This window comes from Schistocerca serialis, chromosome 11 (assembly GCF_023864345.2).
Source record: "Schistocerca serialis cubense isolate TAMUIC-IGC-003099 chromosome 11, iqSchSeri2.2, whole genome shotgun sequence".
NCBI lineage: Eukaryota > Metazoa > Arthropoda > Insecta > Orthoptera > Acrididae > Schistocerca > Schistocerca serialis.
Genome location: NC_064648.1, coordinates 151,930,384 through 151,941,424, shown reverse-complemented (window position 1 = coordinate 151,941,424; position 11,041 = coordinate 151,930,384). Strand labels below are relative to the sequence as shown.

At 49.6% G+C, this 11,041-nt stretch overlaps 1 protein-coding gene across 1 annotated transcript; it reads right to left on the bottom strand.

The window, feature by feature from the left end:
- Window positions 1–1,513: 1,513 nt before the first annotated feature.
- LOC126426563 (uncharacterized) lies at window positions 1,514–7,790 on the bottom strand. Its single transcript, XM_050088462.1, has 2 exons — window positions 3,257–7,790; window positions 1,514–3,121 (listed from the first exon to the last, which is right to left on the bottom strand). Exons 1-2 carry the CDS (start codon window positions 6,697–6,699, stop codon window positions 2,329–2,331), a joined length of 4,236 nt encoding a protein of 1,411 aa, XP_049944419.1. The 5' UTR covers window positions 6,700–7,790; the 3' UTR covers window positions 1,514–2,328.
- Between the last annotated feature and the right edge of the window lie 3,251 nt (window positions 7,791–11,041).

Sequence of the window (11,041 nt, the reverse complement as noted above, 5' to 3'; positions counted from 1 at the left end):
TTGACATAGCAAATCTCCCTGTTGCATTATGCACAATATGTTTTTCTCTTTGTAAGAACAAAAACTTCTGTGTTGCTCGAGTGTGCGATCAAGTAGTCGTCAAGTGCGGATCTGCTGTAACTTTCACGAATGGGCATAGAATTGTTAATTTACAACCTGGAGTTGATTTAAAAATTATTCTAGGGAACCATGGCCCGACTTTAGTGGAAACAAATTACGCACAAATTCTCAAATATCGGTGCGGAGTTTAAAATGCGCAACTGGATATCGGGCGTTATCGTCGCATGTAGGAATTCAGTAACATTAACGGCAATTTACGGACATTAGCTTGATAATAACTATCAAAGACTTACGTGAGTGGTGTAGTAATCGTCTAGATGCTTAAAGCAAGCGAGAAGCACTTTACCGTCTGGATACGACAAATATTAATCGTTGCATAGTCAACTTGTTGATACGTTGCTTAGCAACTCATAAACAGACAGTGATAGAATTACTGAAACAATCTTTTAAGTATCAATGACTACTACACACATCAGAAACCAATTACTCTAACTGTGAGTGACTTCTGGATTGGATGAGGTGTTTTTTATTTCAGGTAATTGGTATTAATAAACTTCTTTCGAGGTTGTAACTTCATCAATGGTGACGCACTCATTAAGTTTAGTAGAACGATAGACAGTATTAGCTACGCTTTTTATAGTTTTAAAAGAAAAGAGAGCACATACCTGTTTTTCTATTGAGAAATGTTCGTACTTCAGTCATCAGTATTCTCAAACTGGAGGCACAAGTGACGCTCTCTCACAGCACTACGATATCGTGAACCACCACAAACGTGTGCACCCTTCTCACTGCATTTCTGCACGGGAACCCTGAGATATAGCCGCGGTACAAAGGAGGAAGAAAGAAGAGGGAAGATCAGCGAAAGAAACGGAGCTGAGAGAGAAGGGGAGGTCACAATTCTATCAGTAAAGAAGTCTTCGAACCACTCGCACGTCTGGAAACCTATTCCATATGCTACTTCAGTGGGGCACTGTGTCATATGCTTTCTGGAAAGCTGGGAATTGGAACCTGCAATGCTTTAGCAACAGTTCCAAAAGACTAACTCTGTGAAATCCTCAATATATACTACACCAATTCCCTCCACTTGGCATTTTCTCGGATATTCGAATGTCTGACATTGCCTCGAGTTTCTGGTGGCTGCTACATTCATTTAGCAGCGCAATTAGGAACGGATATGATATGCCGCGCAATATAAACTAACTGCTCACTACTATCGACTGTGCGAGTGCCTGTACTGTTTCAGAGCACTGCAACTGGGTTAGAGAGATGTTTTGGTAGTAACGAGGAAAAATTATATTCAGGTAAGGAAAATTCTGCTTCACCTCTTCTGCACTCCTCCACTTCAGGAATGCACCGCTACGTAATCCTTCATCAGCAAAATTTCATGTTTAAGACAGACGACACAGTAATAAATTTGTATTTTCATTTGTTGTTTATTCATAAACAGTACCATCTTTTTTAATTTTACGCAGCATAAAAAATTGTGATATACATATTCCGAATGACAAAAATGTTCAAATAAAGAAAATGCATACACACACCCACAGTCCGGACATTTAAACAAATAGCTTTACACAATGCTTGTAACATTGAACTCAATATTAAATGTTGACACTCTTTGTAAGGACAGTATGTAACTCTTGTCACTCGATGTATACAATCTGCAAAATACTTCCTTAAACTTACCCCTTTTCAGTAAGGTACCAGGAAAAACTTGAGACAAACATGTTATTAACATGCTTAAAAACTTTTGCTATTTATAGCAAGTGGACAGGCCTGTTCACAAGTAATACATCAACAGGCACTCACATATAACAGAATTTAAACAAAATAAACAAACTGAATTCAAAGTATATTCCCATACGATATTTTGGATTATTGGCAAAATTGGAACTCATGGAAATGCAAGTGTAAGTCAAGCATTACACAGGGCGTAGCAACTTCACACTAAAATTATTTCAGCATTAATCAACACTGTCCCACAATTTGGAATGTTAGATGCTGCACTCAAAATCCACTATCTGTAACTGCAAATCAAGTGTATATCTAGCAATTGTCACTGCTAGAATCTCAACACCTCGAGAAATAAAAATTTGGCCAACTAGTCTAAAAGGACATCTATAGCTGCAGTGGAGATTTGAACCTGAATGTTAGTCCTTCCGGGAAACAGACATGCGAGAAAGTATATTGTCAAATTCTCTGAAACATTACGGACAGGATGATCTTAAACTAGACTGACGAGGGTACAGAGGATCTGCATTCTCAAATCTATCTTCTCATCCAGAGATCTGAGCCTCTAAACCTGGATTCCTGGATAGGCAGCTCATCCGAGCCTCTGAATCTTGAGTCACAGGATAATAGTTGATCTGAATCTTTGAACCTCGAGTTCTCAGACTTATCACGGCTTGGAGTCATGTGCCTGGAATCAAGAGATGGCATCAAATACGAAGCTGTATACCTCGTCCTTTTAGGTGAAAGGGGATCCGAAACTACAGACATTCTCTTACGAAGCTGAGATTGATCTGGGGCACTGTAATCAGTCTCTCGAGGCAACCGACGGTCAGAAGTGCCGGGCTCTCGACGGTCAGAAACACGGCCGTCCCGACGGTCAGAAGTACGGGGCTCCCGACAATCAGAACCTCGGGGCTCCCGACGGTCAGACGTGCGGGGCTCAGGACAGTCAGACGTGCGGAGCTCCTGATGGGCAGAAGTGCGGAGCTCAGGACGATCAGAAGAGTGCTGCTTGAGACGGTCTGAAGTGCGGGCCAGTAGGCGTTCTGAGGCACGAGGATCAAAACGGTCTGAAGTGCGCGACAGTGGGCATTCAGAAACACGGGGATCAAAACGATCGGAACTACGGGGCACCAAGCGTTCTGAAGCGCGGGGATCAAAACGGTCTGTATCACGAGGTTGTGCACATTCTGAAGCGCGGGGCTCCCAGCGTGAAGAAGCAGAAGCCTCCCGATGGTCCAAAGTGGAAGACCCCTGATGGACTAAGGAACCGGGTGCCAGATTATCAGGATGGCGGGACCCACGACGGTCCGTCTGAAAGCGGGCCAGCCTGCAGTCCGCCGAAGAGCGGGCCAGCCTGCGGTCTGCCGAAGAGCGGGCCAGCCTGCGGTCCGCCGAAGAGCGGGCCAGCCGGCGGTCCGCCGAAGAGCGGGCCAGCCGGCGGTCCGCCGAAGAGCGGGCCAGCCTGCGGTCCGCCGAAGAGCGGGCCAGCCTGCGGTCCGCCGAAGAGCGGGCCAGCCGGCGGTCCGCCGAAGAGCGGGCCAGCCGGCGGTCCGCCGAAGAGCGGGGCAGCCGGCGGTCCGCCGAAGAGCGGGGCAGCCGGCGGTCCGCCGAAGAGCGGGGCAGCCGGCGGTCCGCCGAAGATCCGTCCATCCGGCGGTCCGCCGAAGAGCGGGGCAGCCGGCGCTCCGAAGACCTGGCCACCCGGCGGTCCGCAGACCTGGCCACCCGGCGGTCCGCAGACCTGGCCACCCGGCGGTCCGCAGACCTGGCCACCCGGCGGTCCGCAGACCTGGCCACCCGGCGGTCCGCAGACCTGGCCACCCGGCGGTCCGCAGACCTGGCCACCCGGCGGTCCGCAGACCTGGCCACCCGGCGGTCCGCAGACCTGGCCACCCGGCGGTCCGCAGACCTGGACACCCGGCGGTCCGCAGACCTGCCCACCCGGCGGTCCGAAGACCTGGCCACCCGGCGGTCCGAAGACCTGGCCACCCGGTGGTCCGAAGACCTGGCCACCCGGCGGTCCATAGAGCGGGCCATCTGGCGGTCAGAAGAGCACACCATCTGACGGTCCAAAGAGTGGGCCTTCAGACGGTCTGAAGTAGTGCGTCTTCGAATGTCTGAAGTGGGGGACTTCACATGTCCCACAGCAGGAGACCCCCGACGGAACAAGGTAAGGGGTGCCACATGGTCTAAAGCAGGAGATCTCCTGCGGAACGAGGTGCGCAGTATGACACTGTCCAAAGAAGGCGATCCGCGACGGGTGAGCGCACGGGGCGCCATACGATCTGTAGCACGAGGCTCAGTGTGGTCTGCAATACGGGATTCCAAACGTTGTAAATTATGGGAGCCGAGATGGTCTGAACTGCTGGACAGCAAACGGTCCACGCGGCGGGGCTCCAGCTGGTCTGAAGCACGGATCTGCAAACGTTGGGCAGCAAGGGGACCCAAACGCTCTGTAAAGCAGGGCATTAGAAGGTCCACAGAGCGGGGCTCCAGACGGTCCTTAGGGCGGGGCTCCAGATGAGCCAAGGTGTGGGACCCCCGACGACCTAACGTGCGGGGCTCCAGATGGTCGGAAGGGGGTGCCCACAGGAAGTCTGAGGCGTGAGACCACCGAGAGTCCGAAGCATGAGACCACAGAAGATCAGAAGCACGATATTCCTGTAGGTCGGTGGTACGGGACTCCAGGCGGCCAGAGGCGCGGGGCTCCAGGCGGCCTGACGCTCGGGGCTCCAGGAGGGCTGATATGCGAGGCTCCCGACGATCAGAAGTGGGAGGCTCTCGATGGACAGAAGTGCGAGGCTCTCGATGGACAGAAGTGCGAGGCTCTCGATGGACAGAAGTGCGAGGCTCCGGACGGTCCGAAGCACGATGCTTGTGGCGGTCAGAACCGCGAGGCTCGTCCCGGTCAGAACCGCGCGGCTCGTGCCGGTCAGAACCGCGCGGCTCGTGCCGGTCAGAACCGCGCGGCTCGTGCCGGTCAGAACCGCGCGGCTCGTGCCGGTCAGAACCGCGCGGCTCGTGCCGGTCCGATGCGCGAGGCTCGTGCCGGTCCGATGCGCGAGGCTCGTGCCGGTCCGATGCGCGAGCCTCGTGCCGGTCCGATGCGCGAGGCTCGTGGCGGTCCGAAGCGCGAGGCTCGTGCCGGTCCGATGCGCGAGGCTCGTGCCGGTCCGAAGCTCGAGCCTCGTGCCGGTCCGATGCGCGAGCCTCGTGCCGGTCCGATGCGCGAGGCTCGTGGCGGTCCGAAGCGCGAGGCTCGTGGCGGTCCGAAGCGCGAGGCTCGTGCCGGTCCGATGCGCGAGGCTCGTGCCGGTCCGAAGCGCGAGCCTCGTGCCGGTCCGAAGCGCGAGCCTCGTGCCGGTCCGATGCGCGAGCCTCGTGGCGGTCCGATGCGCGAGCCTCGTGGCGGTCCGAAGCGCGAGGCTCGTGCCGGTCCGATGCGCGAGCCTCGTGCCGGTCCGATGCGCGAGCCTCGTGCCGGTCCAAAGCGCGAGCCTCGTTGCGGTCCGAAACGCGAGCCTCGTGGCGTACCAAAGTGTGACGCTCGTGGCGTTCCGAAGTGCGACGCTCGTGGCGGTCCAAAGCGCGAGGCTCGTGGCGGTCCGAAGCGCGAGGCTCGTGGCGGTCCGAAGCGCGATGCTCATGACGGTCCGAAGCACGTGGCTCATGGTGTTCCAAAACATGATGCTCACGATGATCCGAAGCACAAGATTTGTGATCAACTAAAGCATGCGGCTCTCGACGGTGTGGAGCACGAGAGTCGCGATGGTCCGAAGCGCGAGACTCCTGACGGTCCGAAGCGCGAGACTCCTGACGGTCCGAAGCGCGAGACTCCTGACGGTCCGAAGCGCGAGACTCCTGACGGTCCGAAGCGCGAGACTCCTGACGGTCCGAAGCGCGAGACTCCTGACGGTCCGAAGACACCCGACGGTCTGAAGTGCGGGACACTCGACGGTCTGAAGTGTGAGACACGCGACGATCTGAAGTGCGAGACACCCGACGGTCTGAAGTGCGAGAGTCACTATCGGTAAATTTGAGTTCACGGCGCAGTTGCGTATTCAGCTTCCTCCATTCCGACATCAAGATGAATTTAGCTTGTGATAAGCCAAGGAATAATTTGAAATTCCTTGCCTTCAAATGCTCAAAAGATTTGTCATCGACCCAAAGAGTCACCCTTTTCCTTTTGTCTACCTCTGCCTCTCTCTTGAGGATTTTCCACTTGGCAGTAGAGATATTTTTATTTTGCTTCTCAAACAATTCCACAATCTGCTTGTAAGTTTTCTTATTCAGCCCCATTCTCTCGTCCACCCACAAAATCAACCTGGAACCTTTCAACGTGGTCTCCGCCTGAGCAACCAGTAGTCTGGCTCCCGGCCACGGAACAATCCTTTGAGCAGTACTTTGAAGCCACGCATGTGTCGCCCTGTTCACACAAGTGAACACCAAGCCTCCATGCTCGTAGTTTGTCGCAGAAAACTGGATAGGTTCCCCCTGGTCAGACAAGTTAATGCTCTTCACAAGCACAGTCTCTACCACTTCCGCCTGCTCCTCCGTCATCTTGACATCTGGAAAACCTTCGAGTACAACAGCCAGCTTCATCGAGACAAACATTTCCTCCTTTACTTCCACTTCTCGATCAGTACCACCACTTCCGCTTTTGCCGGCCTCTTTAGTTACAGGAGCACTGGCATGAGTAAGGTCACTAGACTCTACTTTCAATCTGTGTTTTTGCAGTACAGGTGCTGCTGCTTCGTCAGTACTAGTTTTTAATTTTTTAGCACCCCCATTAATAATTTCAGTCTTTTGGTTAGCTTCCTCTAGTTTCCGCTTCTTTCGTTCAGTTTTTGATATCACTCTTCCCCTTGCTGCCTCACATTCTTCTCCCTCATTGTGTTCTTCCATCCGTTCAGAATTCTCACCTCTCGATGTTTCGATTTCTTCTTTCACAGGAACCTTCGTCACGTGTCGTTCCTCTGAAATATTCTCAGAGTTCTCTGCTGAAACCGTATCTGCACTCTTTGTGACGGGGATGTCTGGTGCACACTTATTTGCAAGGTTCGAGATCTCCGCCTCTGCAGCAATGTCGCCCCTTCCTGAAACTGCTCCTTCTGAGCTGTTTTTGGACGGGTCGGTTTCCCCAGTGTCAAGTACGGCAGCCGAGGTCCTCCCTGTTGCGAGTTTAGAAGAATCTCCCTCAGCAACTGTGTCTTTATCACTTACGAGGCCCGAGGTCACCTCATCTCGAGGTCCCCTCGTGCCAAGTTCACGCTTAGTCTGTTCTGAATCCCGGGTCGCCTCACAGTGAGGTCCCCTGGAATTCTTGGCATCTGCTCGTTTGGAGCTAATTTCAGATTTTTTCTTTATGATCCCACGAGACGCTGAGGAAAGTGTGGACCACCCGGGCAGAGCCCCGCGTGCCCGGGCTAGGCTGGATACTCTGGGAGGGCGCCCGGTATCCCAGAGGCCCCGTTCGAGGCACAGCGCCCCTGTGCCACGCACCCCTCGGCACGGGTCGCACCACACCTTGGGTTGGGGGGCAGTTTAACGTCGTGCCCAGGACGGTGGTCAGCCGTTGGCCTATTGTAAGTTTTAAAAATTTCTCACAATCTGCAAAATTGGAGTGTGTTCTCTAGGGAGGATCCTATTTGGGATGGTAGAGCCACACCTTTTACCTATCCTCGAATTTACTTACTCGACTGACGATCTTAGCAAAATCGTGACCACAAAAAACACCTACTCAACAGCGAAAGTAAGGAAGGTCGCACCACTGACAAAAACCGTTGAACTGGTATTCCGGGAAAGATGTTTCGGCAGAAGAAATAAAGGCATTCTTTAGTGTTACAATGAACAGGCTGGTGAATTTGAAGGTGGAATTACATGTCTATTTTACTGGATTGGCTAGACCAAATTCTATTCTTCAAGGATATTTCTCTTGTCTGCAGTTCTTGCAGACATACAGTCTGATGCATTTAGCTTCTCCTGCTGCAGCTCACAGGAATTTGCATTTTAGAAAGGGAAAGTGAAGTTCATTAGTAAATATATAGACAATAGATATAAATAACTTTAGGGAGAAATGTGGCTGTACATGAGAGCAAAGGTAGTTTCAAAGGCCGGATTTAATTCAAGTGCTATAACCCAGAAAAAGTAAACAGAGTGGGGCCACTGAACGTTTGCCCTCTGTGACTCAGAAAATGGTTGTGTGATCTGTGAGCCACTGCAGTGGCATAGTTTTTCACATCTACAACAGGTTCTACACAACCCCTAAACTTGCTAAGGGCATACGTGAAATGAAAATCTAACAAAGACAGTTATGAAATCTAAGAAAGGTTTCCACCTCAAAAAGAAGAAACTTCAGCAATATGAGATGGGTGCATAACAGTCTAATATGCAAAGGATGTCTGTCTTACCCCAACAAGATGTTAGTGAGCTGATCCGTACTCCACGTGTTGTGGAATTACAAAGTGGTTGTATAACTGGTGTCAAAAATTATTCTTTTGGCGCTTAGAAACTGCAATTGTTAACACCTACAACAAATGAGGAGGAGAGAGAACAGGACACAAACATTTTTCCTATAGGAGAAATCTCAACACACAGTTTGTGTGCACAGTTAGGAAAACACATTCAAAGAAGTCAAGGAGAGTCATCTGCTCCTTATACAGGGTGTTTCAAAAAGGACTTACAACTTTGAAAATTCATATATATTAATTCATAGTACAGAGGTGATTGTAGGGAAATACATCAAGTTTTGTCTCGCATAGTTTGCTAGTGCAGAATCACATCGTAAGAAGTGCTAGCGGCAGTTGCGGTAAAGACGGCTGCCTTCACTGGACCTGAGTGTGCTAGCTGTTTGTTTTGGTTTGAAGAATCAAAGTCGGCAACAACAGTTCAGCATAATTTCAATACCAAGTATGCTAATGATCCTAGTAGGCCTACAATTTATGACTGGCATAAATGTTTTGTAGAAACAGGGTGCTCAGTAAGAGACAGGAATTCATCAGGTTGTCCAAGCACATCTGACGACATCGCCGAGCGAGTGAAGAGTGAGACAATGTTTTATCAACAGTCCTACAAAATCGACCCGTCGTGCATCTTGCGAACTGCAAATCCTTTTTTGCGTGTATCGAGAAACCGTTTGCAATTGAAACCGTACAGATTGACAATCGTTCATGCAATAAAAGATACTGATAAAATTGCTTGCAAGAACTTCTGTGCGGATACGTTAAATCGATTACATGAGGATGAACATTTCTCGGACAAAATCATCTTTTCTGACAAGTCGAATTTTCACTTAAGTGGCAAGGTTAATGCACATAACTGTAGGATTTTTGGGCAATGAAAATCCACATCAAACATTGCAACATGTTTGTGATAGCCTTAAACTGAACAAATAGTACGGCCCCTTTTACTTCCGTGAGAGAACCATCAACAGGATAGTGTACCTGGATATGTTACAACAATTTTTGGTACCATAGATCGATGAAGATGACCGGGAATAAAATGTTTACTTCGTGCAAGATGGTGCACTACCTGGCTGACATCTGGAATTTTCACAGTGACTGCATTCTAGGTCAACAGATTGGCTGTTATGCGCCAATTGCATAGCTCTAAAGTTGCCCAGACCTGTCACACTCAATTATATATACATACATATATATATCTAAAAACAAAGATGATGTGACTTACCAAACGAAAGCGCCGGCACGTCGATAGACACACAAACAAACACAAACATACACACAAAATTCGCTAATTTCAAGTTGCCGCCACTCATACCTGACCTGTCATTCAACAACATCTTTGCCTCTGCACTTCCGCCTCGACTGACATCTCTGCCCAAACTCTTTGCCTCTGTATATGTCTGCTTGTGTCTGTATATGTGTGGATGGATATGTGTGTGTGTGCGAGATGTGTTTCCCTACAAAATAACACTAAAACCAGTTCTAAGTTCTTTCAATAAATTTATATGAATTTTTTAAGTTGTAAAGTCCTTTTTGAAACCACCCGTATTGAGGAGAGGCTGAAAAGAACGATGTATTTTAAGAGACAAAATGAAAAGAAATCTACACAGGATTGTGTGGCCCGCAAGACAAAAAATGAAAAAGGGAGAGGAAAGAAACCATTACATACTGTAAAACACGCACAAGGAAGCCTCGACTTCATCCCGGAGGCTGCTTCACGAACTATCGTACCGAAATCTATTATAAACAAAAAGTAAACACTAATACATAAAACTATGTACCAAGCAACCTACAATAAAGTCAGTGGAAAAGCTCACATTTAGCTCTCTCTCATTTCAAACACCACAATATTGAAATCAATCCATAAAACTACACTGTGCAGTCGAAAGCATCCGAATGTCTATTGGATGACAATAACACGGGATGTGTCCCAACCTTTGCCTGTATGACAGCTTTGACACTGCTGGTACACTTTCTATCAGGTGGAATGATTGTCCTTTCTTCCTCACTGGCCAAAACCAGATAAGGCAGAGATGTTGCAAAGTTAACTTTCTAATTCATCCCAAGAGTATTCCAATGAATTCAGGTTGGGACTCTGAGCAGGCTAGTCCATTACAGGGATGTTACTGTTGCATAACCACTCCGCCACAGGCTGTGCATTATGGAAAGGTGCTCGATCGTGTTGAAAGGTGCAATCGCCATACCCAAATTGCTCTTCAACAGTGGGAAGCAAGAGGGTGCACAAAACATCAGTGAAGGCCTGTGCTGTGATAGTGTCACGCAAAACAACAAGGGGTGCAAGCCCCTTCATGAAAAACACGACCACACCGTAACACCACCACCTCCGAATTTTACTGTTGGCACTACACACACTGGCAGATGAAGGTCACCGGGCATCCGCCATACCCACACCCTGCCATCGGATTGCCACATTGTGTACCGTGGTTCATCACTCCACACAATTTTTTTCCACTATTCAATCGTCCAAAGTTTATGCTCCATACGCCAAGCAAGGCATCGTTTGGCATTTACCGGTGTGATTTGTGGCTTACGAGCAGCCACTCGACCATGAAATGCAAGTTTTCTCACCTCCCGACTGAATGCCATAGTACTTGCAGTGGATCCCGATGCAGTTTGGAATTCCTGTGTGTGGTCTGGATAGATGTCTGCCTATTACACATTACGACCCTCTTCAACTGTCGGCGGCCTCTGGTGCACAACAGACGAGGTCGGCTCGTACATTTTTGTGCTGCACGTGTCCCTTCACGTTTCCACTTCACTATCAC

Coding starts and splice junctions, on each gene's coding strand:
- LOC126426563 (XM_050088462.1), bottom strand. CDS start 6,699: ATGGAAGAACACAATGAGGGAGAAGAATGTGAGGCAGCAAGGGGAAGA. Junction 3,122..3,256: donor CGCTCTTCGGCGGACCGCAG/GCTGGCCCGCTC, acceptor GGCGGACTGCAG/GCTGGCCCGCTTTCAGACGG.